The 27969-nt window shown below is 43.8% G+C and overlaps 1 protein-coding gene and 3 non-coding genes across 10 annotated transcripts; all 4 read right to left on the bottom strand.

Annotated features, from left to right (window-relative positions):
- Positions 1–41: 41 nt before the first annotated feature.
- TEX14 (testis expressed 14, intercellular bridge forming factor) lies at positions 42–27918 on the bottom strand. 7 transcript variants are annotated; one of them, XM_065036782.1, is made up of 31 exons: positions 27878–27918; positions 26897–27035; positions 21397–21511; positions 20923–21088; positions 20509–20645; positions 19773–19854; positions 19179–19309; positions 18965–19078; positions 18417–18540; positions 17912–18090; positions 16941–17092; positions 15947–16137; positions 15572–15722; positions 14309–15276; positions 13486–13589; positions 12909–12988; positions 12100–12360; positions 11435–11535; positions 10813–10906; positions 10013–10103; positions 8908–8970; positions 8276–8400; positions 7753–7940; positions 6838–6889; positions 6386–6457; positions 5490–5567; positions 3851–3968; positions 3560–3658; positions 2580–2689; positions 1296–1359; positions 42–1051 (listed from the first exon to the last, which is right to left on the bottom strand). In XM_065036782.1, the coding sequence occupies exons 2-31, from the start codon at positions 27030–27032 to the stop codon at positions 1018–1020; spliced, it is 4380 nt and encodes a 1459-aa protein (XP_064892854.1). In that variant the 5' UTR covers positions 27033–27035; positions 27878–27918; the 3' UTR covers positions 42–1017. The 7 variants fall into 7 exon arrangements, with proteins under 7 accessions (XP_064892854.1, XP_064892847.1, XP_064892848.1 ...); XM_065036775.1 differs by having other exon boundaries at positions 3560–3655; XM_065036776.1 differs by having other exon boundaries at positions 7753–7937.
- Positions 22004–22216, bottom strand: LOC135575937 (small nucleolar RNA U3). The gene has a single exon (XR_010467390.1). It is a non-coding gene; the product is annotated as a small nucleolar RNA U3 (small nucleolar RNA).
- On the bottom strand, positions 24718–24930 carry LOC135575936 (small nucleolar RNA U3). The gene has a single exon (XR_010467389.1). It is a non-coding gene; the product is annotated as a small nucleolar RNA U3 (small nucleolar RNA).
- LOC135575928 (small nucleolar RNA U3) lies at positions 25787–25999 on the bottom strand. Its single transcript, XR_010467381.1, has one exon. It is a non-coding gene; the product is annotated as a small nucleolar RNA U3 (small nucleolar RNA).
- Positions 27919–27969: the final 51 nt, after the last annotated feature.

The raw sequence follows: 27969 nt of genomic DNA, 5'->3' as shown, positions 1-27969 counted from the left end.
AAAGAACCCCCCAAAACCAGAAAAATAACCACATAGCACAATAACCTTGAAAACTTTTATTAGTGTCATTAAACTGAATTAACTAACAGTTACAGACAGGTGGAATTTCCCTTCACACGGTTAACACCCAGCTGTACGAAGGCACTAAAATCAGTGTCTGTTAAAAAGGGACAAGGACAAACCTCACACCTCCTGCACCTGAACAGTATCTATCACAAGAAAAGTTAAACGTGAAATTGCTGTGCCCATCCAGATCCTGACCCAAAGCTCTATTATATCCACATACTTTGGTTTTTGTTTTGGATGCGGCTGACCAAAAGTGTGGTTTAACCGAACAACAGGTATCTTTGTAATACTAATGAGGTTTTCTCACATTCTTGTCTAATGCTGGCAGGGAATTTATTGCTGCACTTGCAATCTCTGGAGAACACTGTCTTTTTCTCATTAGCTTTCTGCACAGCAATTAATCCCCTTAATCAGTCAAATCAGTTCAACACTAGATCACAAAAGCACTAAGAAAAGAGAAAACAAGAAATTACCTTGTTAAATTTAATGAGCAAGGAAAAACAGACACTACATGGGCTGTCGCAGCACTCTGCACTCCAGCATGGAAAAATTTAACAAGAGCCTGAGCAGAAACCGCAGCCCACAGAATTACAATCATTTTGTCTGTAACACTGAAAACTGCATAATGCAACAGAGCAAGAAATTATTTTGCTTATGAAAGCGTGTATGCGCAGAACAAAACCCCACCGGCCAGTGTCGTATCCAGCAAACAGTCCAATTCTGCAACATTACTGATGCTGCCTTCACATGCAATGATGGTGTAAAACCAGTTCAGACTGTGTGACAGAGTCAGTCATTGGATTTTCTTCCGTACTCGCTGCTGCAGTCCAAGGAAGTCTGAGCGTCACAATTTTTACGTGGTCAGAAAGGGCTGCAATTCACAGGCTGCATATACTGTACAAGCAGCAGTAAGCAGGTGCTGCATTAGAACTTATTCACTATCCATGTTAATCAGGCAGGAGAGCTCTGGTCCAAAACAATTATCCTGCAGGGTAAAAAAAAAAGGAAGAAAAATGACACATTTGTTGTTGTGGAGGTTTTGTTGTTCTTGTTTTCTTTTCTCTTTTTTTTTTTTCTTCTATCAAACTACAAGTTGAAGGGAATAGGATTTCATATCAATTTCATATCACCCCTTTTGCCTCCCGAGGATGCAAAACAATGTATCTCACACAGCCAGAGAATACACACATTTCTGCCAAAAGCCCAATATAATTCACCGAGAGGCTCACCTGAACGGTGAAGATGAAGTCAGCTGTTTCTGTAAGTGGAATTTCTGATCTTCAGGATGCCTGTCTGAAGAAACATGTAAATTCAGCTCAGAACCAAGAAGAACATATCCAGCCACTCAGCACTTCAAAGGGAAATCTCTGGTTTCGTCGGCACGCAGCAGCGTGTTGAACAGGCACCACAGACCTCTCTGACAGATCATTATGTTGCACCGGTAATCAGAAATCATTCTGTTTTCAAAACGTGAAACCCAGTCCCTACCAGCCCAGTTCTTCCAGACACCTGACAGAAAGCAGGGTCATACATGCTCACGCTGTGCAAATAACAAGCACGATGTTACCTCCAGATTTCTCGGTTTAAAAGTTACCATCAACATTTCCAAAAGTAACTAATGATTTGGGATGCTTCAACTCTGGGTGCCTTTCTGGAAAAGTGAAACGTGTTGTAGAGCTGACTGCTGCACAAGTGTTCAAAACCCACCACACTGATGATCAGTTTCTTTTAAGACATCCTGTGCTCCACACTGGGAAATCAAACCTTCTCTCCAGAAAGACAAGGCTGCTGCCTTTTTCTTTGCAGAAAAAAATGCCAGTTGATACTTTTTGCATAGTACTAAATGCACATTAACTTAATAGAAGTATGTCAGCCCTCTCCCTGTAACAAGAAACATCTTTAATGGAGAAATGTTGAAAATTGCAACCTTTTACTTTAGCTGCAGAGTATCAGTCAGCTTTGACAGTTCCTAATGGAGATCTGGACTTTTATCTCAAGTCTTCCTCCTAACTTCTAATTCCTATTAGCGGAAAGCCATGGGGGATGAGACCAGGAGACAGACGTTTAAGGGATTTGATGGCACTAGCACACACACATCACAGGTACGCACCAAACCTCACTGATAGTAACCAAAGTCCTTACAGTGTGAAGCATTTCGGTGCCTCAGCCAGAGAGGTTGAGCACTGATCATGACACACATGGTATTATCAGTTGTCTTTTTGGTGCTTTTGAGTAGAGGAAATGGCACTCTCGCTGTGAGAGAGGCACTCTGCAGCTCCAGCAAACAGTGCACAAAGCCATCAGTCTTCACTGACCAAAATTATTAGAAAAGAGTTTAAGACTAGAGCAGTTTCCTCTCCTTTCAAAGCACGGGGTAGAAACAGCACCCAGATGGCAGAAATCAAGAAAAGCAAAAAACTAGTCTGTGCGAGCCTGACAAATTCAGTGCTAACGATAAGATAAAGGTGATACTGCCCAGCACAGCACCCAGCAGCTTTACAGACGGAGAGGACCTTCTGAACTCCCTGCGCGGCGTTCCAGTGCTCCGCCTCGGGCCCCGGCTCCACCTTCCTCTACTCCCTTCTTCCTTCCAGCATCTTCCAGATCTCGCAGGCTTGCAGCCCTGAATGACAGAGTTTTGTGTATCACTCCATTTTTTGTATTTTCTGTTAGACAGGATGAATACCGAGCACTAAACCAGAAGCCTCTGGAGATGTCAGACACCTTTCTATTTTTACCCTGACCTATAATGAGCATCTTTCCCGTCTAACCCCCAAACCGCCTCTTCCCTCCAAGACTGCAGATGTGCTTTAGCTTTACATCCATACGGAGGCTCCAACGGTTCTGTACATTAACAGCATTAAATGCAGCCTGACTATGAGTGTGAATGGGCTTTGGATCGAGCCATTTATGAACGTGGCAGTTCATACACTGCAGGAACTGGTTTGTCCTGTTGGCAAGATCCTCCCGGTTATTGTAACATTTGCCTTCTGTGTTCAATGGAGAAAAAAATCCTGATGCCCAACACAACAATATCTTGTGTTCCTTAGTAAGATGCATGTTAGGAATTACTTAGGACTGGCATTTACTGTGGAGTTGGTCAGAGTCACTAGGCTCTGATCATTGGTTGTAAGAGGAAAAAAATTATTTGGGCTATTAATCTTTTCCTTAAAGTGACGGATATATGAATTCTGCCATTTGCTTCATTTCCTCCTATATGGCCATGACAATATAACCATCTTCCCAAACTCTTATTTGAAGTCTTGGCTAAAGAGCTTTCGTGATTCTGTTCTTATAATACACATTCTTCTCTATCTCAAAAAACCCACCATTCCAGTTTAGCTGGAGAGTTCAGATTGGTGTCTCCAGGCAAGTTCCCTGACACAGTCCTGCCTCTAGAGTGGCAGCACATTTTCTGACAAGTCCTGCATAGGTCTGTGCACAGAATATAAACAAAACAAACTAATGAACAAAGTAGAAATGATCAGCTAACCCAAGAGTGTGTCCCTGAGGTTGTTCTTGGATCTCCTCATCTCCAGGAACTGAGTGGAGCATTCGTTCTAAAACATCATCAAGAGTGGAGTGAGCCCTGCTAAATAAAAGAGTTAAAATACACGCTGGCAAGTTTAATACTAAACATTTAAAAATAAAACAGTCATATTATCAGGGTTCTTAAAAAGTTTGGCTTACTGTAGGCACTGAATCCTGTTAAAATATACTGGAACCATTATTCCAAACATTTGTAAATCAAAGCCAAACATGCCTTTTTGTACTTTTTTCATACCTTTCTGTTTCCTCTGCTAGATGAAATGACTCCTTTGTCCATAAACTCTCATTTCTCTTCTCATTTCTCTCAGATTCTTTTTTTGACTCTCTGTCTTCCATTTGCATTTGATCGGGAACTATTGACATAAACAGAAAGATTTTAATATGAAAGTTACGAAGGAAGATACTAAAGAAATTAAAATGTGCTTTTATTTACTGCGCTTGGGAAACTTCCAGTTGTTCACTTCTCAGTTATTCTTTCCTCCATAATCTGATTCTCTGCCAGTTAAGCAAATTCACATTATCTACAGTCAAAGGTGGCCAGTAGCAAGACCTAGATAAATATTTTACTGTTACACATTTTTAGATTCACAGGACCGAACAGTTTGCTTCACACTAAAATGAAAAATTCATGTGGAAATTAATCTTTAATCTCTCCCCTTACAATCCTAGATATGGGAGAAAAATCAAAAGAAAACCTGTGGATGTTCGCTTTGTTACTCTACTTAGCAAAATCCAATGATATTCCCCCTCCAAGACTTATCTCGCTAAGTTCTGTTCCCTACATCATGTGAATATATTCAGCCACCTTCTGCTAAGCTATGATAAGCAGGAAGCAGTAGGCTGTCACAAAAATGGAGTCTGAAATAGCTGTACTTTATGCAAATACAACAAAACCACAGCGACGGAACAGCCAGCAATACAGGCTGCTGCATTCCCAACCACCTGAAAACAAGATACTCCTATGAACAAACTCACAGTAGTTTCTATCCTTTGGGTAACAATTTTAAACGGGAAAAGATCTAACAAAGCTGTAGGATTAACACAAACAAGTGCCAGTAGCATATTCCCAAGTCATTCTGCTATTTAGCTTTTTTACAGACTAACTCATGTTCTGCCTTTTTTAAAAAATCTTTCTTTTTTAAAACTGCACTTTGGTTTCTGACTCACTGGAAACAATTGCAAAGCCTATAAAGATTTACGTTTTCTGTTCTTCTGACGTTACTTGCTGTACACCTAAAAATTATTCCCACTTATTACTATCTGCAGTTTCAGAAGCACAAAGATTCACTACCGCTATCTTTGTAAGAGAACAGGAAATATCATCCTGCTTACCCCAGTGGATGCTCTTTTCTTACACCATGAAATCAGAGGCATTATTTCGTTATGGTGAATAAGAAACATGAGCCATTAATGAGCACCAGCCACTTTCTCAACTGAACCACCCTCCCAGAATGGAAACTTCAGCTCTGTTTTCCATCAGCTGCCCACCATCCACACTGCTGTGGGTTTTGTCACTTCGGTTTGCACACAGCATACATGACAGCAGCATAATACAAGTAGAGGATTAATTCTGATGGTTCAGACCTGCAAGCCCTCCAGAGCAGATCCCTGTAGACTGTAGACAGTGAGTGCACAGCCAGCAAACACTGGTGCAGGGGCTACTATGTGCACAAACACGGCACATAACCTTACCAAGAAAGGGAGAATCCTGTCAAATTTCTGCTGAACCACAAATACCAAAAAAAAAACCAAAAAAAAAAAGGAAGTTTATAATATAACCGAACAAACAGTGATAAGTATTCAGAGTTATTTTGCAGCAATGCGAAAGTAATTTTCTATTTGCGATCTCTACGGTAGGACTATGATTAACTAACCATTTATTTGCACCCTGCAGTCATACAATCCCGTCTCTTTAAAGTCTCGAGTGATGGATTCTTGCTGCTTTAAATATTCTGTTAAAAACAGAATATTTCCTTATTGATCTGAATATTCTTTCTAAATTGACTCTATACAATCTGAAGTACCATATTACTTTATCCATCTAAATTCAGATGAAAACCTTTACATAATCTATAATTGGTTCATATAGTACATCCTACAAATTGTCTCTGGCCATTATTTATTCACTTGATGCCAGTGTCCGCATGTCCTTGTTTTGGTGAATGAGGAAATAGAAAGATCAGAATATGTCTGGGTGCCTCATTTCTAGAAGAACATAGAACCTACATACATTTAATTATCCCAGCCTCTGGTGTTAGTTTAGGAAGAGTTTATAGCTGAATAACCAAAGGAAATTCTTCTGTAAAACACACACCAGTAAAAATAACGCAGCATTTTTACACAGTGTTCTGTGTGAAGATATATGTGATTACAAAAAGAAACATAAATCACTGAGACTAAACTCTGCAAAAATACCAAAGGGATGTGGCCGCCTGGCTTGCATTTGTTTTAATGGAGAACGCACGTTGCTCTGGGACACCTTCGCAAAATTCAGTCTACACAAAGCTCACCTCAGTGTTAAATGCCACCTGTGCTCCATGGGTTAGTGGCTGGCAGCAGCAACTACCCATTACGTGAAACGCAGAAACTTCAAGGACTAACTCAAATAATTGCCAGTTATTTAAGTTGTTGATGCCTAACTTCCTAATCATTGACTTGACTGCAACTAATTTGGAAGCTCTTGGGTATTTTAGCAGTGGATGATTTGGGAGAAATCCTGATTGAACACAGCTGGCAAGCCTCATACCATTGTGGGTGAAGTGCCTCTTACCAATTTCATCCAGCAGCTCTCGGGCTGGTGGAGGCAGCTCATCAGTGCAGTGCTTGGATGCCTGCGAGAGCGCTGGGATAGAGAAAAATAAAGTCTAGTTAATTAGCAGTGATTAATCCTTAATAACTGTGATATAGACTTATATTATGACAGCATCTTGCTGACATATTTCATTTATCAACCTGCACGAGCAGGCTCGTTCATGTTTTGCCAAATATTCTCAAATAATTTCATAATGGAGAAATCATTTAGAGCTAGACTTTCACAGTCAGTTCTCACTCTGGTGTTGCAAAGCCAATAACATTTACACTTCAGATGTAGGCGGATGAGAGGTCAGAGTTCTTAGTCTGCAGGTACAAACACAAAATCTTTAACAGCAAAATTTATTTTCAAATCTGTTTCTCCATTTATTGATTATTCTATTTGGGCTGCGTCTGGGTTAAGAGACTTACCAGATGCCTTCCTGGTGCTTCTCAAGGTTGGAGCAACTACTGGCAACCCCTCCTGTGTAAGACCATGAAACACGAGAAGGTAAATTGAAGAACTGCTGGTCTTCAATCCTCCCCTTCAACATACTAAATCCCACATAAGGTACGGCCTTGATTAAAGCCTTAGTTGACCATTAAATTTTTAAATAAGCTCTTCCCTCAGTTCAGAATATGAAAACAGGGGTAGCATCCAGGTAAGCCAGATGTATCAAAAATTTTGCTTAGGCTGCTCTGCATTCACCTTTTGGCCACCCATAAGATACCGTCAGCAATGAAATCTTTATCCACTTCAACACTCTGTACGGACAACTGGACAGGAATTCTCTGAAACTACAGTTCCAACATCTCTTAGTATCCCATTCTCCGTTTTGTATCTTTATTATTAAAGCCAGGCACACTTATCTACCCCAAATCAAGAATTTATATTCACAGGCAAGTCCTCGCTGTCCTCAAAATGGAAACAGGTACTTCATGCACTTAACCCTAGGGAAAGATTTTAGACAAGGAAGTGACAAAATAAATATCTCCACAGAGCCAGTCAAGGCAGTGCTGCGCTGTTAATGAGCTTAATGAACTCCAACCGCCTGCTACGCAAGCAGAAAGCCACAGACCTGACCTAATGACAATGAACACAGTCACTAGTGTTCTGGTTGCACAAACTCTAACTTAATCTTTAAATGACAACTCCGTCAATGAATAACAATAAGAAAGGCATAGAGGCTACTATTTTATATATAATTATCTGAAAAGGTCACTAAAGTGACCTTGGAAATTGTTAACTCCAAAGAGAGAGGATTTTTTGATACAAAGTTGATAACATTGTGCCACATCTGTGCAGAAAAAGGACAAACTGGCGTAAGGTAAATTTTCTAGACTTACTGGCTTATTCAATTCAGATGAGCAAACTCCTGAAGCAGAGGGGAGTTCGGTGTTCCTTTCTTCTTCATAGGCTGTAGCAAATGTCCTGGATGCTGCAGAGGAAAGTTCTGGAGAACCACAAAAGGAATTATCTGAAGCTACTTCATGGAGGTGTTTGCATTTCTCAAAGGCTATTGGAATTTTTCCTTCTAGGGAAAAAAAAAAAGTACATTTATTTTTCTATATTGGTCACATTTCAACAGAAGCAGAAGAAAAAATTCTTGTATTTAACAGGCATCTGCACAAGGAACTCTGAGAAACGACTGTCCATACATGATCTCTAAGCAGAAGTCCAAACTGACTACCTAGGAGTTCCACCTCAGACATTATCTATGCAAAACTTTGATTACTTTATTGCACCAAATTACTGAAAGTACAAAGCAAATGATAATTCATTGCTCTTAAACAACAGTAAATTCAACGAACATTGAGATCAATTTATCAACACTCAAAATATACTGATTGATCTGTCCTCCCAGGGTACCTGAGCTGAGCGGGGTGCTGACGCTCGGTGTGCGACTCACGCGGGGCGTTTTACAATCCGTATCTCCGTAGTAGTTCTCCGGCTCGTAGGGGATACTCGACAAATCCTGAATGTCTGTCACTGATCTGAAGCATTGAAAGATGTTCTGACAGTTAGAACAGCCACTGCTTATACTTGGGAATCACTAAATTCTGCTATTTTCAGATTCTTTGAAGTTTAATTGTGTTCAGTCTTATCTAGTTTTCCAAAAGGGAGATATTCCATTTGAAAACTCAAAGAATTCTTGGAAGTCTAAAGATCGCTATCTTCAATGATGTTGCAGAGACACAAAAGGTTAATTATTTACTTTCCCTTTCTTTACAGGATTCATTTTAATAATTCTATAAACGCAGTCTCAGGAAACCGCCCCCAGAAAAGGCACAAACTTCAAATGTGAGCCACACTGCAGAAAACTCTCTTTTATACCAATCTCCCAACTTATCACAAGAAAATACTCCTTCGATACATCAGATAGTTTTCCCTGTCTCTGCTTTGGTCTGTCCCATCTTCCCGCTTTGCATCAACACAAAACTTTTACAATGATAATAACCAGCTTGCTGAAGTTTTGCTATAAAATGGTCTGTGGCTCTTACACATCTTTTTCTTTGCGATCTTCCCGCGGCTCCCACAGTATCCCTTCTTGCGCTGCTTCAACACTGCAGTGGGGGAAGAAAGGTCACATTCATTGATCCTCTCAGAGAATTATGAAGATAAATGTATTTAGTTTCCTCTCTCTCTAAAAGTTTAAAGGACTACCTTCCCTCGGGGGCAGACTGCAGCTCATAAAAACCTTTTGCATGAAACCTTAGAAGATGGAGCGTGCTAGGAGAAAAGGAGCGAAGAGCGCAACCAAAACCATTACCTTTTACATTAAAGCCGAGTGTTTACACACGTGCTCCCTGCCTCTGGTAACTCGGTTCCTCCTGAGAGGGAGGGAGCGCAGCACTGACAGTGGTACCAGCAGCTCTCGCTCCCACGCTTGGGAAACGTGAATAAAGGCTGGAGTACACACAGAAAGCAGAGCTACGGGCTGGGGGCTCTTCAGACCCCCAAAAATCATGGTCAGGAGACCAGTAAGGCGAGGACTGTTCCTCTAAGCAGAAGCACCCCATGCAGCAGGAGCTGGTGATTCCAGACAACATCTGTGCACGCTAGTAGAATACTAAATTGACAAAAATATTGGATAGAAATGCCTCATGTTTGACAGATGAGACTGCAAATCTCCAAGCACAGGCTAATGTTACCTCCAGGGAAGATGTGGTGAGCGTTCTCGCATCGCACTGATCCCACGGGAGGGGACAAGGCATGGGCTTCATGCCACTTGAGCTCCAAACCCAAAGCACAACAAAACTAAATCAGACAACCGAAGCCTTAATTTGAATTATCTCTGCTCTGTTTAAGACTGTAGTTTAACAGTGTAAAAGGAACTGTAATAGATACATGACTTATGTTTCCTATTTGAGTCCCTCGTTAAGCAAAAAAAATAAAAATACTGAATGCTGTAAAAAACAAAACTCATGAGACTTGTGAAAACCCTTTTAGTATTTTCTTGGCAAGGAACTATGATATGTAGATAATAATTTAAAACCACCATTGGCATCTTATTTGAATATCAGATATATAAGCATAATTAATAAAGAGAACACACTTTATAAACTAATTTATGCTTGAAGTAACAATGCAAATAAGACTATCTACCTTGCTACAGGCACATGGATAAGTTGATTCAGTCCTTGTGTGTTATTGCCAGAGTTCTGCGCTGTTGTGCTGCAGAATAGCATTTTTTCTCCTGAATACAAATAACAAATGTTCCCTGTTATTGGGTTTTGCAAGTGCAAAAGAAAATGACACAACTCATTGAACAGGAAATTGCAACTTTATTAAATTTTTTGGTTCTTGTGACCTTTGTTGTTGTCAAGAGACAAATGTGTTCTAAAGATGAATTTTCACAAACATACCACAGCTGCCAGACAGTCAACCACTGAAGCACTGGGGAATATCGCAACGTTTACAAATCTGAGTTGAGGAAACAGGCTAGAGAAACAGCGATGATCCTTCCATCATTCTGCACACAATGTCAGCTCTTACAGTCTTTAAGCTCAAGACCCTTCTAGCAATAATGTATAAATAATGAGTAATGTGTAAATACAACTGTAATTCAGTTTCCTGCACCATAGAAAGTTGCATAAAAACATTAAACTTAGCCCTAGGGTGTAAAACCAGAAGACTGCAAACAAGTTTTGGTTTTTTTTAACTGAAACACAGCAAGTACACCATCACTGTACTCAATAATATTTCAGTGATTGCAATGCCCAAACCTCATCTTCTGAAGCCCTGACTGTCCTGAACTCTCACTAAAATAATGAGGAATAAGAGATCAAGTGACCCTGAAGAATCAAGCTCCAGCCTTCTGACAGGAGTGCTGCTGACAAAATACAGCGGAACAAGACTCTGTCTCCCTGAGTCAAAAGTACCTTCAAAAGAAAGAGCACATTTACCTGAACCCTGAACACCTGATCCTGCATCTTCAGGGAACTGTTTCTGTAAAAATCCTTCACAAGCTTCCTCTAATTTGCCCTGAGCATTCAAGGTCTGAAGGGGGGAAAAAAGGGAGCAAATTCAGTTTCTCGCAGGCAAGTTGTGGAGGGCAGGACGACTCTCAGAGGATGATGCTCACAATAATCAGAACGGACAGACAAACTTTGCAAGAGCTTATCAGCAAACAGCACGGATTGGATTTAATAGTCCATACAATAGTTTTGAAATCTTCAAGAAATGAAGATTGTTCTGAGACTATTGAGTACTAAAATTGATAGAGCTGTGAAGGAAAGCTGAGATTATATACATTTTACTCAATGATGTTAAACAATACTGCAGTGAATCAAAATTGTATTTAATTTGATCACTCCAAGTTTCAACCTACCTCCTGCTCCTCACGTTATTTTGATGGTTTATAGAACCAAACAAAAAAAAAGGGGAGGCAGAAGGAGGGAATGTCAGTCAGATCATAACTAAAAAGATCAGCTGCCTTGGTGGTTCGGTGTGCAACACCGAGATGCCAGGCTGAACTGGTTTACAGATAACTAGCGGCAACTACATTTCTTGGATTACTTTACATACTCTGGATGGATTCTCAACTTGATGAGGAAAGACTGAATTCTCATTAATTACTATCCCAGACTCTGCTTGTTCATCTTGTGATGGTGACTGGCAGCTTCTCCCTAGGATGCCAGAATGGAACAAAATTATTAGGCAAAAATATGGAGTGATCTGAACCACCAATGTAATATCAATGAGAGCAGACAGTAAACCAACATTCTGTCAGGAATATCGAGAAATAATGACACTTAAATGCTCACATTGTTAATCTAGGCATGTGAAGCATTCCTGGTTCCTTTATCTGTAACTATTACAAAAGCACTACCCACTATGCTGCTACAGAAAAAACATCTCTGTAGTCCGACTGAAAGGAATAAAGTGTGAAAGCATACTCCTGGATTGGAAAGTTTTGCACCTCCCATGCTGCTACATGGGAATCAAGGATGATGAAGGGTCTCCGAGCTCACTGGACATTACCTCCACCTATTAACATGCAATACTCATCCTAGTCTATTATTTATGTTCACCTATGACTGAGTGATTGACCTTCTCTGGGGACAAGATTCTGGAAGATAAAATTGAAAATTATTGTAACAATAAAACAAAACAATCACTGAAGCTGAAATCTGCTGGGAAACGGAGAGACACAGAAATAGAAGAAATTATCTTTTGTTTCTCATCCTTACCTCCAGGGCTTCTGAATGCAGACTCCAGATCACTCTCCTCATATTCAGACATATCCTCACTGCCCAGATCCCAAAGCTCAACATTATCACCTGTCTGCCATCTATAGCTTTGTTGGTGTTGACTTTTTTGGACCCTGACATGTTGAAAGGCTTCCTTTATACTCTCTGCTTCACTCTCGGATGTACATTCACCAGCTGGATAGGGAGAGCTGAGCTCTAGTTGTCCTGAGGCCACTCTTCTGGCCATTTGCTTTACCTCAGCTACACAAAAATAATACAATTACCAATTCAGACAAAAGAAACTGGACCTTCAAACCATTCCTGAGTTTCATTGTGTCTGCAGACTTGGAAATGCTGAAGTTATACCTTGTAAACTCCTTTATCATGAAAAGAGCTAAACACTTCCTTCCTAAACACCTCCTAAACTGCATAAATTAGTACGGTCTTTAAATGAGTAATTTTTGTTAGTTCGCACTCTCCGTTATTCGTGGCTGTACTGCCACCCACTGGTCATTGCTATACTAGCCTTTCTAAATTAATATGGTGCTCCTCCCTTATATCCTCCAGAACAAGGCCAGAAATTCCCTGGATTTTATAACCAACCCATCTCACTGTGGTTGTGATTATTCCATGCCCTGAATGTGCAAGACACAGGATCCTACTCATTTGGTTTTCATCCAAGAACTGCCTAATAGAGCTTCAGAAACTCAGCCTCACAGACCTTTCATAGGCTAGAAAGCATGTTAAGTTTTAACGCACTGCAGTAAGACTCACTAACGTTAATGCTGAGTTAACACAGACGTACTCACTCCTCCATTCCGATTGCATCAGCCTTCCCTCCTCACTTATTTTTGTACTGTAAATTTCAGATCTTGATTTCGGACAGCACCTATAATAAACCATTATGAGATGCATCAAACTCTGTTAATGCACAAGTGTATCATGTTAGGTGTTCCCCAGTCAGTAAAAGACCAGAAGTTGTTATAATGCTAATTAAAAGGCTGAGAGCACACATTCTCTAAGAACCTAACACAAGCAGGAGATTGAGCCGCCAGAAGCTCAGAAAGCACAGACAGATATTTAAGTCTATTATAGATCAACCAACCAAGCTGTACACTAAAATCTAGATTTCGAAAGCTGTCAACTGCCTTCACATGACCTATCTATATAAACAGTGGCAGACAAAGAACACTAAGTAATTTGTTTTATTCAGGTCAGTAAGATCAATGGACAACTGAACATACTCAGAACTTCAGACTTGGATAACAACAACCCAATTCCCATCCTGAGTTTGTTCACATGACCATCTAACCACAGCTCCAGCATCTGACATATTTATATCCTAACCTACTAGAATTAACTCTCGAGAATACACTCAAAACTCACCACTTTTCTTCACTTCCACTCGCTGCAGAATGTGAATCACCTCCTCTCTGACACTGCAAGTTGAACTTTTTTTTGCATCTTCCAGATACGCGTGGGAGTAAATGCTGAAATGAGTCCAACAAGCCATGATTCAGCACACATTTGGCATTCTGGTAATTACTAGCTGAGGTGTCTATGAGATACACTAAGAACTGGGCCATGCAAACTTTATCCCTAGGTTATATTTTCAGTAGCACTGCTTGTGAGGAAGCATGACAACTCCAGGCCTTAGCCTAGGAAAAGCTCTGCCCTGGATTTATAGCAGGTTTCACATGTATGTAGGCAGAATATCATAACATGTAGTTCCTGGGAGAATGAGCGGATCTAAATGACTCAAGGTTATTTCAACAGCAAATCAGTACATTAATTTCTTTCTCTTTGGGCTAAGCATGTCAGCAACTTATATTTAATAATGCTCTGGAAGCCCTTACTAATGACAGCTTAGACCTCTACAATTAAGTATGCAAACACGTAAAAAAAACCCCAAAATCTTTCTCTGCTCATCCCTTTCCCTGACAGTCCCATCTCCATTTTAGTACAGGATTTATTCCCTCCTGAGCCACAGGACCAGTATTTTGCTGGGGGGGTTGTGTGGAGAAAGAATAAATAATACTATCGAACTGCTGAGCTGACAATTTTAATTCCTATATACAATGCATATGGTATGCACGTGTATTTTGAAAGACAGATTCACCCCTCCTCTTGGACACCATCCATAACTACATCTCTCTACGTGCTAAGGAACACAGACATGATGAACACAGTCACCTGCTCAACACTTTACCTCATGGTCTAGGCTCCCTTGATCATCCAGGCTTTTCACCACACTGAAACTGAGATCATGATGGTTGTTTTCATTATTACTTGTCCTCATCTCATGAAAACACTTCCACTTTTCATTTTTTACTGCCTCCATCTCCTTTGCTGCCTTTGAAGCAGCCTGGAAACTGTCCGCACACAGTGTTCCTTGCACCTGACATGTTACCAGTGGTGGAATATAGACACTTGATGGTGGCCTCACAGCCTTCCATAAAACAGTATTGACTCCAGAAAAAGGGTTATTCATATTTTGGGAAGCATCATCAGATCTGTTCCAGTGTCTGTCTTGAACAATTTGCTTAGAAAGCTGATTCATTCCAATTTCCTGGAGTAGCTTCTTTTGCTTTTCAGTGGCCTCTAATTTGTCCAGTTTCTTCTCTGTTCTGCACAGGGAATCTGCTGCCTGCTGCACCATGCTTTGCATTATCTTTAAATCGAGGACACATTTGCTGATGTATTGCTCGTTTTGGGACAGACTACTCATTCTTCTCACCTGCGCCAGCGTGCACAGGTCAGAGATCTCACTTATCCTCTCCTCCTCTTCCGTAGCGTACTCTGTACCCGACGCCAAAAACTCATCTTCCTCATCAAGTGGCTTTTCCTCACCGTGCACTCCAGGCGATGCACATGGGTCTCTGAGAGCAGCCTCATCTTCCTTTCGCTGCCCTTTTTCATCCTTTAGAGTTTCACCTAATCCAGCTCCTTCTTCCAGAAAGTCTTTGTGAAGTTCTGGATAACTGGCAAAGATTTCATTGATTTCAAAGCTACAGAGGCTGTCATCCGCATCGCTGACACTGAGGGTCACTGGGAGTTCAGAAGCTACATCAGGACTCTTGTTGTGCGCAACTGGCTGTGGACCGGTTGGTGCCTCATGGTCCACTACAGCACTATTCTCCTCCGGAAAATGAGAGTGTCTTGGGGCAGCAGAGCTGTCTGAAAAATTTAAGTGTCAAGCTATTTCTCCAAATGTCCATCAAACACACTATTTTCACACACTTAGGAGTTAATGTCTGATAGAGGTTACAGGAGCATTTAACACCTCTGCTGAAAACAGTGTGCCTGAACTTAAAATATTAATCAGACTTACAGTCTTGAGTTTACATCAGCAATTAGGGTGGTAGCTGGAATCCAAAGCTAAGTGCTCACATTTAACTATTTATATTAGACCTTTCTGGAGTGAGGAGCTTGCTAAGTGAAGGACAGTGATATCTTGCTAAAAGAAACTCACCGGCCTTGGTTATCTCTTCTCCCTGCAGTTCCTGTCTTCTCTTCTGATAGCTAAAAGCTGATGTCAAACAGATGTTCACATCTGCAAAAACAGTAGGCCCTTGTGCTTTTGAGAGTCCGTCAGCATGACCAGTTTGAAACTTAGTTAAGTCCTGTAGTACAAAAAAAATGCTATAAAAGACAACTATAGTAGCAGTTCTATGCGTCTGCCTTCTTTTTTAAGACGGTTTGCCTGCATGATCAGGAAAGGATACTCGGTGTTCAGATTACACACAAAAAAGCCTCCCACCCAGATTTAAGCAGAAGAACTTGAATTTGAATGAACACAGAACTCTGCCATTTTAAATACATGAAAGGCTACAATCCCGCAGGTCACCTTTAAGTCATTTTTCAGTATATACTGAATATCCTGAAGTTTCACAGAACGGTTCTTCTGTTTAGGTTCTAGCGCTGAGTTTACGATATTGTAATAGGGCATAGGAAGCCTGACGTCTGTTTCTAACCGTTGTCCTGAAATTATGAGCTGTTCAATAGATGAGTCTTCAAGACCTTTCCAGGGAGGGGTCTCTGCAAGACATAAATATAGACTTTATGTCACAAGCTGTATATCAATGTTAATGAAAGTAGAAAAGAAGATGAAAGAATCAGAGATACTGAAGCATGATTGTTTTTGTCTGCACATTCCCTAATTTACAACTACTGTCATGAACCAAACACGCACTCAATCCAGTCTGCCATCTCCTACTTATCTTATTTCAGCCATGGACACTTTAATGAGAGCTGACAGCAGTCTCTAGAGGACAGTTACACTGGAACCCATGCTCTGGATTCTTCATTACCAATGAGCTAATAGAGGGCTTAATTTTTAGGGTAATTGTTTATCCCATTTCACTGGCAAAATAGCCAAAGTCAATACGTAACATACATAACATTGTCTGTTAAGAACTTACAGATAATGTTTTGTTATCTTAGTGATCAAGAAGACTAAAGCTGCGCAGGCTTGTTTTACACAACTCAAAGACTTAACCGAAAGTTTTGCTGTGCTTGTGTGAAAAGATAACCAGCAGAAAAACACTGTACACAAGATGGTATCTCTCTAATACCAACCATTAATCTCATCATTTAGTTATGCAATTTTAAGTCTTCCGATTACATTTTGCAAAGGTTTCTGGTAGTCTTTGCTACTGCCACTAACATTTGTGGTTTTTTGCCTGGAGGTTCCTCTTCCAAGTTAAGTCTGTATGAGCCATCACAGCAAGGTCTGATCCAGTCACAGAGATGAATTAAACAGACATGTGGGGGCTTAGGGTCTGCACTGAAAACAGTTAGGGGGATATTCTAGTGACAAAAGCCTAAACCTATAGATATACCTGTCAAGGCCTCCTGCACTACCGTACAGAAGCTATAAATATCCGATTTGACCGTGACAACTTTTTCAAGGATTACTTCAGGAGAGCACCACTTATACAGCTGCACTGGGACAGGAATACGTGTCAGATCACTGTGTTCTCCATGATCTTTGCTGTATAAAGGGGAAAAAAGCTGTAAATTGGGACATACAACACACTCAACTAGCATGTATATATTCTGGAATTAGACATTTGAGTTTGTTCTATCTGCTTTTGGTTTAAATAACTAAAAGGTCCAGAGTACACCTGAAAATAAAAATGGGTAATATTTTCACACCAATGAATGTGTTTTGGCACATTGCAACAAAGACCTGGCGAAAGTAACACCTCCGTTAACAAATTTACACTCAAAAAGAAATGGGAGAAAGCTGAAGGTTTCCCAATGGGAATTTTACAAACAAACTTTAGCTCTGGCCAGGGCTCTCTGACCATGGACACAATACAGGACAGTGCCACCTAGCCTGCCAACGTTTATTTTGTAATGTATACTTATATCCAGAAGGTGGAATCTTCAACCATTTCAGGTAAGCCTCCATAAGCACAAGTTTAGTATAACAAGAGGAGACTTAAGTTATTTCCAACCCAGCAGCAGAATTAGTGACTCAAAAAGGAATTTCACCTCTGTTCTGTAAATTAGGTTCTATTTCTCTATGATGGTATTTTTATACTCTGCCAAAGACCTGCTTCTCTTACCAGTTTTTATTTTCAGATACTTATTACACAGAAACTACGTCCACCTGAAATATGCCATACTGCCTGTGGCAAAGGTAACGGACCTGAGCAGGAATAATTTGGAGTTCTTTACTCCTGTAATTGTTGCCTGACTCAGAGACAGGAGACCTCAGTCATTAAGAGAGGCACTTCAGCAGTGTTAGCACTAAATCTGACTTTGTGTTTGTCCCTTTCGAAGAAACAGTGAGGAACCTTCTTACCTCTCTATCATGTATTCCAAGTTGCACAACTTTGCCTCACCAGAAGAAACAATTTGAATCGCATAGGAGCTAAGTGAACGGTGGATAAACCCACGGGAGTGTAGAAAACGCAGAGCGTCACTAATTTGAAGCAGCACGTGTAAAATCGTCTCCATGTGCAGTACTGGGAATTCTGTACGCTGAAAAATAAACCAAACAGAAGTACCACATTCATAGTGAAGGTCTTTGAGGCTTGATGCAGGGAAAAACTATTATTGTACAGAATAAGGTAAAGAAAGCAAACAGGAAACATACTGCAGTAAAAGTCAAACAAATTGCACTTGCTAAATAATGTTTGTTCTCAAAATCAATTCAACTAGTAATACCTTAAGAAATAATTCAAAGATAGACTATGCCAAAATTCACTCTGAAGCAGAATGAACTCTTAGAATTTCTTGCCTTTGACTGCAGTTTCTCCAGTAACTTAGACAGATGTATGCTATTTAAAAACAAGTATTCCAATTACCCTTTCATGCAGGATGCTGTAGAGAGAACCAAAGTTAACCCTTTCATATACTAAACGGGTTTTCTCCAAATCACTGGACAGACAAACAGACATCAACTGTAGCAAATGAGGATGACGGAGTTTACTGCAAAGCAAGAGGAAAAAGCATTGTAAGGTAAATCTGAGACTAAAAGTCCTGGCCTTTTAGGCGTTTTTATCAATATGTGAGCACTTCTAACTTCTCAGTAAATTCCCAAGACTTTAAAAGAACTGTAGATGAGGAGGCATTAAGGAAACAGCACTTACTGTCAGACTAGGAGAAACTATAAATAAGCCATCCAAGAAATACGCAATGAAGCATTAATCCAGACATACAAGAAGAGAGTATCATCTTCTGCTGTTTTATCCACTGGGGAGCAAACGGAGTGGGAAGAGAAAAGAGGAGACACAGAGACCTGTATTTCTCGTTTGGAGCTCAAGAGTCCTCCCGAGGCTCAGCACGTTTCCTCACATCACTGGAGACACTCAGACCCCAGGAGCACTTGTAGCTACTGCACATTCTTTCTTACCTACTATGCTCCTGCTCTGCAATGAGAAGATCAGCCAAACGGAGCTTACTACAGTTCTGGTGGGGCTCAAAGCTGAGTTCCTTCACTGTAACTCTGCTGCCTCCCCACATTAAGCTACAAGAAAAAGGAATTTGTATGAGATGCTTTCTGCAGTACTTTTTCCAGTTGCAGGATTACTTACAAACTAAAAAAAAATCCCTTTGATTCCACTTACTTTGTCATCATCATGTACGGTCCAACATGGTAAGAAAATGTTGGTTCATCATCTGCCTGAACCACGTCTTTTTCGCCAATAATGGGGAGAGATGCCAAGTACCCCGGATGCCCGCTGCCTGCAAGGTAAAACTGAAACACCACCAGGGTGTAACCAACAGGAACATGCAACAGTTCCCCAGATGTGTCACATCTGCCGCAAGCCCATGGAAAACTCAAGTGCAATCGCTGCAATGGGAGCATCACCCAAAGTATCAAAATGAAAGCTTAAGAAATCTATATAAAAGCTTAACTTTCTAGTGAAGCTGAAACAGGGAGAGCAGAAACAGTCATTAACAACTCCCACAGATGACATTTCACATGGTAGCTTATAGTTTATATTGCCTGCTCCAAAACAGCTTCCTCGGAGAGGGCCCACTAACGACTAAAGGCCCCAATATTTGTGCTTTCCGCAGTTTTTTTCCCACCATTCTGATAGAAATAAGAATGCACTAAAAATGAAAAGTAACACAGGTGGGGTAATTACTGTGAAGAACACGTGACTCTGAAAAAGTGTCCTGATATTATCAGAACACCACCATCCATAGCATCTTACCTTCCCGAAACCAAAGCTGAAAATGTTCTTGGCTGCATTAGCTCCACCTTTTAGAAATCTACCCAGAGGACTGTCAGCATTCCTAAGCATCAAAACCATAAACAGTAACTAATATGCCAAGGCTTTAAGTAAAATACAAAAGAGAGAGAAAAATGCAGAAGTTCTGTAACCGCCATGTATTTAAAACGTAGCATTTGAGTGATGCCACACAGTGTAATGCAGATGCTGAAATTCCAACTTATTGTGCAACTCATTAAACTTTTATGTACACTGTTATGATACACACTTATTTAAAGCAAGATACCAAATTTTTATATATATATATAGATATATATATATGCAGGTATCCTGCATCTCTTTTTATTCACAAGTACATATTTTTCTTAACAAGTATCCGACATAAAAGCTCTTGAAATGGTTGGAAACACACCCCCAAAAGATTTACAGTGACCTTAAAAGATCAAGAAACAAACTACCTCATGTTACTGTCATTTTAATACTATTAATATCCAGGATTTCACATTGCTGATTTCAAGAGTACCTCTTAATATACAGATATCTACAACTATCAAGTTTCTATGTGGAACTCTAAGCACAGAAATAAGAAGTATCATAATTCCTAGGAGCGGTTTTAAATCTGATATTGCCAAAAAGACACAAGAACATGTTAAGATAAGAGAATAGGGACGTAGAAGTCTTTGTAGGTCAATCCCTCAGTGCTTGGGAACATTCTTACCCCTGAACCAGCCCCCCAAACCTGGAGGGGCTGCAGACCAGCGCCTGTGATGAGCCAGCCTTCCGGAGCAGATCAGCGGGGAAGTTCTGAAGGGCAGCCTGCATGTGGAGCGCACAACGCTGGATGAATTCCAGCATCTAGAGAGGAGGTGGAAGGGAAAAACAACAACAAAAACTTCAGAACTGTAAGATCCACCATTTAAAATTCATAGATCACAACTACTGAAAAATAACTCATTATTTGCACTATTTAAATAGGCATTTCAAGAAATGGATACATGGAAAAATTTGAAGAAAATAAATTACATTAAAATGTAAGAGAAAAAGCCAGGAGTTTCTCCCTGGAACGTTGGAGTTTCTTCACTTTAAGATGCGAGCACACACCAATCACATATTCAACACGTTACACACGTACCTGAGCACTGCTTTCTTTTCCAGCTGACATCGCCCAGCACTGCGGATTTCTTCCATCTTTATCGTGTACTCTCAGATCACCCCCTTCATCCAATAACTTGCTAAGAATCCACTGATTTCCGGAGAAAGCCGCTGCATGGACCGGGGTGCTTCCATCGTGACAGCGACTGAGGAACAGTAAAGCAGAAATGTTTCAACCTACCCGTCCTGCACTCCGCCAGCTGTGTTTCTGGGGGAGAAAGCAGCGTCCCTGGAACGTCTGTGTATATCTATGTACACCCAAACAACAGAGAACACGAAATAAGGAAAATTAGGCACCTACTGACCTCTGAGCATCTGTCTAAAACAGCAACAAGCATCTTAAGCACTTCTGTGTTTGTATATAGAGAATATTGTATACTACATTGACTAAAACCACTTAAAGATTACAGATTAGTCTCACTTTAAGAATAAAGAAGTTGTTTTCCTACTTAACTGATTAGCATCAGAGCCATAATCCAACAGCACATCCACTATTTTACCGAGACCCAGCAAGGCAGCAGTGAAGAGAGAAGTTTGGCCCATGGAATTTACAGCGTCCACAAAAACACCTACAAGAAAACAAATTATTATCAGAGTGTTTATTCCCTACCATCCTGAATAACAGACAGTGGCTTGTTAAGAGCAAAACTGACTGTCACATTAACTCCAAAATACTGGAAATATGAAAACATAATGATATTAACAGAAACTGCAAAAAGAAACATATGGTCTTCCAGATGTCTTTCTTTATGTAGCATGTATTGTTCCACAAGGTTTATACATCAAGGATCTATAAATATCACAAAGTATTAAATGGGATAAGCACAGATAACACGAGGGCTGCGTTAATAAGAAACTAATTTATTCTAAAGTACTAATTAAAAGATAAATAACTTGTTGCTTTAACCATCGTTATTTAGTACAATTAATGTAATTTTCTGAAACTAAAATGAAAAAAAAAAGGTGCTCTAAAAGGATCCAGATCCACAACAAACGTTGGAAAGAAAGATGAATTCAAGGTTCATCTGTTTTTAAAACCACATTAAAAAAAGGGGGCACAAACCACTCAGCCCGTGTTCTCTCCCTCCCGGCTCCCACCAGAGAGCCGGGAACGGTCATCAATGGCGAGCGGCTCCTGCCCAAGCAGCACCGCTCGCCCGCCTCGCGCTCAGAAGAGAACACCTCGCTCCTCCTCGTGGCTTGTGACGCCGATCACGTTAGATCACTCTCCTCTAGTGACCAACTACAGAAATGATCCCTGAAAGTATAGTCTTAACGCAACACCGCCGCCGCGCCCGCCCCCACCGACACGCACCGCCCTGCAGGACACGGACACCCCCACACACCCACCCGCCGGAACCCACGACGAGCCCCCCATCGTGTTCCCACCGAGCCCCCCCTCCCGCGGAACCGCGGCCCGCGACCCCGGTGCCGCTCTGCGACCCACTGTTTCTCCCCATGGTGCCACACGCGGGACACGCCCCCTCATTTGCATGGAGTAGCGCAGAGGCCCAATCAGACACGCCGCTCTCACGCACGCATGCACGCGGCTCCGCCTCCGCGCCCCCGCGACACGTGACGCCGTAGCCTCGCCCAAACTGGCCCGGGGCCGCGCGGGACCGGACGGAAAACGTTCCGCGCCGGGGCTACACACACCGAGACTGGGCGGGACAGCTGCAATGACAACCCGCTCCTGTCAGGCTGGGCAGTTGGGCGGGGAATAACCTAATGAAATTTAACAAGGGCAAGTGTAGAGTCCTGCATCTGGGCAGGAACAAGCCCAGGTTCCAGTATAGGTTGGGAAATTACATATTAGAGAGCAGCGTAGGGGAAAGGGACCTGGGGGTCCTGGGGACAGCAGGGTGACCATGAGCCAGCACTGGGCCCTTGTGGCCAGGAAGCCAATGGTACCTGGGGTGGGTTAGAAGGGGGTGGTCAGTAGGTCAGAGAGGTTCTCCTGCCCCTCTGCTCTGCCCTGGGGAGACCACACCTGGAATATTGTGTCCAGTTGTGGCCCCTCAGTTCCAGCAGGACAGGGAACTGCTGGAGAGAGTCCAGCGCAGGGCAAGAAAGATGCTGAAGGGAGTGGAGCATCTCCCGTGTGAGGAAAGGCTGAGGGAGCTGGGGCTCTTTAGTTTGGAGAAGAGGAGACTAAGGGGGGACCTTATTAATGTTTATAAATATATAAAGGGTGAGTGCCGTGAGGATGGAGCCAGGCTCTTCTCGGTGGCAAACAATGATAGGACAAGGGGTAATGGGTTCAAACTGGAACACAAGAGGTTCCGCTTAAATTTGAGAAGAAACTTCTTCTCAGTGAGGGTGACAGACACTGGCCCAGGCTGCCCAGGGGGGTTGTGGAGTCTCCTTCTGTGCAGACATTCCAACCCGCCTGGACACCTTCCTGTGTAACCTCATCTGGGTGTTCCTGCTCCATGGGGGGATTGCACTGGATGAGCTTTAGAGGTCCCTTCCAATCCCAAACATACTGTGATACTGTCCGCAGGCAGAAGGGGGTCGCTGGTGGCAGCGCAGCACGGCACTCCCAGTCCCGGGTGACCGCAGCTCTCTCAGCTGCTGCTGAATGTCATCACTCAAATGGTGACTTCTGGAGTCCAAAAAGACTCCAGGTCCCAGGGACTGCAGAGCCACGGACGTTAGAGCTAGTACAAAAGCCTACAAGTTATTCAAAGTCACCTGGAGACTGTGAAAAACCTCCTCTTGACTATTGTTAAGAAAATCTCATTTCCTAACTAGCTTACCTATTAGTCTTATTAAATTGTATGAACTTTCCTCGGATATGTAATGGCATTCTGCATTGTCGTGGTGGAGTGGGCATGACTACAGGATCCCAGCTCATTGCAAGAAGGACGACCCCCACCCTGAGGATAATGACCTGTTTCTCAGAATCTTAAAAGCTGTCCAGGAAGAACAGAAGATGCTCCTGGACCACCAAGACGAGGCCAGCACCCCGGCCTCTCTAACACTTCGGTGAAACACACCCCCATTATTTGGCATCATAGCTAAAGAACTGCAGCAAGACCGATGCCAGGGACACCCAGATCCAGAAAGAAACAAATGGATAACGACACCATAGAATTATATTTGCTTTGCAAAATAGTTTTGTGCGTGTTAAGCAGTGATTGGTCAAACCACCTTGTACATGAAGGCCTGACAGATGTAAGAACCACGTGGAAAACAGCATCTGGGGTTCCCCAGTTTGAACGGGACACCTCACGTGCATGAATAGAGGATTACTCTTGTAATTCTACACTTTGCATAACAGCTTCTCGCCTTGGACGGCACGGACCAGTTGCACAGTTTTCATGACACAGGCAACAACTGTCTCAGCCCGTGCTCCCTCCGCTCTGCACCACCAGAGGAGGCCCAGGCACCAACACCAGGCAGTGCTGCGCGGCGCCCGCGGGTGCTCTGAAGGGGATGATGCCTCGGGTTTGTCACCGTGCCACTGACAGCTTGACAACACCATTGCGTGCCTAGTGCGCCCAGGTACCAACAAACTGTCACAGAGCTCGGCACTGAACAATCCACGGAACACAGACATTAACACCTAAACTTGCCTGGCTGATTGCCTCCCCTGCCCCACCCGTGGAAAGCCCACGCTGCCACTGCAATCAAAATTCCACTGAAAGGCTTGGGATGCAGTGACCAGCTGAAAGCTCCACTAGGAGCTGCTGTTCACACGCTCATACAACACTCCACGCCTTTCTCACCGAATCTTCTATCTTTAAGACCACAGAAATAAAAAAGGGCACAAACCACTCAGCCCGTGTTCTCTCCCTCCCGGCTCCCACCAGAGAGCCGGGAACGGTCATCAATGGCGAGCGGCTCCTGCCCAAGCAGCACCGCTCGCCCGCCTCGCGCTCAGAAGAGAACACCTCGCTCCTCCTCGTGGCTTGTGACGCCGATCACGTTAGATCACTCTCCTCTAGTGACCAACTACAGAAATGATCCCTGAAAGTATAGTCTTAACGCAACACCGCCGCCGCGCCCGCCCCCACCGACACGCACCGCCCTGGAGCACACGGAGACCCCCACACACCCACCCGCCGGAACCCACGACGAGCCCCCCGCGTTCCCACCGAGCCCCCCCTCCCGGGGAACCGCGGCCGGCGACCCCGGTGCCGCTCTGCGACCCACTGTTTCTCCCCATGGTGCCACACGCGGGACACGCCCCCTCATTTGCATGGAGTAGCGCAGAGGTCCAATGAGAAGCGCCGTTCAGCCACGCATGCGCGCGGACACGGCCCGCACTCCACAGCGCTACGAACCAAGGGACGGCGTCGCCCGACTGCGGCTTCGGGCAACGCTTCGGTCGCGCTCGCCGGGCACCCCTTGCAGTCACCCCACAAACCGCCCTCTGCACCCCGCTCCCTCAGCCACCAGGCGCAGGCCGCGCCCGGGGCGCTGTGGCACGAGTGACACACCGCCAACGGAAGCGCACACGGCTTCGAGCGGGGCTGGGGCGGCCCCGAAGCCCCTCTCACCCGCAGCTCCACGCTAGGAGCGAGCGGCTACCCCCTGACCCTCTCCAGTGCGCGGCACTCGCGTCTCCAAAGCCACCCACCCGGCTTTCTAGGGACAGCGTGACATGATGGGGAGGGCAGCAGGGTCTCCCTGGCCCCAACAAGCTCTCCACCCCTTTCCGGCAGTACCAGAACGCCTTCGCAGCGCCCGCACAGCCCGACAGCGACCCCGGTTCTGCCGCAGCACAAAATCGGAACGCTCCTCGGCGGGCAGAAAGCGCCTCGCGGGTCAGCTCGAACGGTCGGTTACCCGTTATAACGTTCATCTGTTTTTAAAACCACATTAAAAAAAGGGCACAAACCACTCAGCCCGTGTTCTCTCCCTCCCGGCTCCCACCAGAGAGCCGGGAACGGTCATCAATGGCGAGCGGCTCCTGCCCAAGCAGCACCGCTCGCCCGCCTCGCGCTCAGAAGAGAACACCTCGCTCCTCCTCGTGGCTTGTGACGCCGATCACGTTAGATCACTCTCCTCTAGTGACCAACTACAGAAATGATCCCTGAAAGTATAGTCTTAACGCAACCCCGCCGCCGCGCCCGCCCCCACCGACACGCACCGCCCTGGAGGACACGGACACCCCCACACACCCACCCGCCGGAACCCACGACGAGCCCCCCCGCGTTCCCACCGAGCCCCCCCTCCCGGGGAACCGCGGCCCGCGACCCCGGTGCCGCTCTGCGACCCACTGTTTCTCCCCATGGTGCCACACGCGGGACACGCCCCCTCATTTGCATGGAGTAGCGCAGAGGTCCAATCAGACGCGCCGCTCTCACGCACGCAGGCGCGGCCCCGCCCCACGCAGGGAGGCCGCCCCGCCCCGAGCCGCCAGCGCCGCCCGCAGCGGCTCCAGCGGGGCCCGGCGCCCGCCCGCGCCCCGGTACCGGCACCGCATCTCCGCACGCAGCCCCCGGGCAGCGCCCCGCTGCACAGCCAGGCACCGGTGCGATAGAGAACAGCACCTGCTATTGAAGTTCTCCATAGTAAAAATGAAATAGAACCGCATCAAACACTGGGATTCATTTACAAAGTTTCCTGTTCCCATGTAGTTAAGAAACTAGGTGCCAAAAATACCAATATCTAAACCATACCCTAAGCATTTTGCAATCAGAATTATGTTAAAATTGCATTTAAATAATGTATTCCTAAAGTAGACTTTCAGGCCTTTAGTGTTACCTCATTTCCTTACAACTAAGAGCTTAGTTTTCAATGTACTTATTTTCATACACTATTTTGTGATTCAATAATTAGTGCCACTTACCAGGAAAGGCCACCTATAATACATTTTGTATACATATTTCACTCACAACTGAATTGTACAGATAGGACACTATTTTTTTTTTTTTACCACAAATATAAACATGTAGGAAAAGCTAAATCGCTCCTGCCAGCACTTGTCTACACTTAGCTTTTACCTTTTTTCAGCAGTTTCTTCACTTTCACATAGTTTCCTTGCCTGACATACTCGTGCAGTTCAGCCTCCACAGAGTCGCCTTTGACACTTCCAAGCTGGACGGGGCAGGGAATTGGAAGAGGCAGCGCATGAGCCATCTTCTTTCCTCAACAAAATTAGGAGAAAGTGGAAATCTAATGACACTGTGAAATACCATCGCTCAGAGAACTTCTTTTTGACTACAAAAACGACACTTCAGTAGCTGACACAATCAGTTATGGCTGTTTCCTCCAGATTAACCCCAAAAAGGAGGGTGACAGCAACCTCTCCCCCAACTTGAGGAAGGTCTGGGTGCAAAGAGCCATTGGAGGAGGAATGTTGTTTATACAAAACTGGGGACCTGGTGCCTCACCCCAGCCTGGGGTAAGGACTGAGAGACATCAGACTATGAATACTTAACGTAAAACAAAGTCTGTTTGAATTAGTCCCAGAATGAAACCTGATTACTGTATTAAAAAAAATTAATCTAGTGGGGAAGGTAGCCAAAGAGCCAGGAATCCATATTTTAAATAAATCAATAAGGATGGGGCGTTGTTAGAATTAGATGAATGAGATGGGTAAACCCTCAAGTACCCAACCGACGGGGAACAGAGGAGGAATTTATGTCTGGGATTTGGGGGGGGATATAAGCAGGGGCTTTTTGCCCTATTCCATGTACCTCCCTTTAGGTAGGACACCCAGTTTTGCAAAATTGTTAATAAAATATGCTTCGCTGAGGGACCCTGCCTGTTATTGCACTGGCAAGATGACCCTTTCCTACAAGGGGGATCACAGAACCACCCAACCACCTGCTGGGTGTGCAGGCCTCTCTGGCTGGATGAAGGCCAGACAAAGCCAGCACCGCTCCAGGGTCACAGGAGCCACTCCAGCTGCCCTTTGGCTGTTTCTGCCCCGTTCTCACGACCGGTGCCCCCCCTCACACCGCCGGTCCCCGCCGCCTCACCCGCCTCGGCGCCGCCGCCTCCGCAACGGCCGCGCCACGTGCCCGCCCCCTCCCCTCCCGCCTAGATGCGCAGCCAGTGATTGGCTCCTCAG

This window comes from Columba livia, chromosome 20 (genome assembly GCF_036013475.1).
Source record: "Columba livia isolate bColLiv1 breed racing homer chromosome 20, bColLiv1.pat.W.v2, whole genome shotgun sequence".
In the NCBI taxonomy this organism is placed as follows: Eukaryota; Metazoa; Chordata; class Aves; order Columbiformes; family Columbidae; genus Columba; species Columba livia.
Note: the sequence above shows the minus strand (reverse complement) of the source record. Positions and strands in the feature narration are given on the sequence as shown.

Coding starts and splice junctions, on each gene's coding strand:
- TEX14 (XM_065036782.1), bottom strand. CDS start 27,032: ATGGCTCATGCGCTGCCTCTTCCAATTCCCTGCCCCGTCCAGCTTGGA. Junction 21,512..26,896: donor GAAGAAACTGCTGAAAAAAG/GTAAAAGCTAAG, acceptor GTTTTCTTGTAG/GTGTTTTTGTGGACGCTGTA. Junction 1,360..2,579: donor CCGCGCAGGGAGTTCAGAAG/GTCCTCTCCGTC, acceptor ATGTTTCTTCAG/ACAGGCATCCTGAAGATCAG.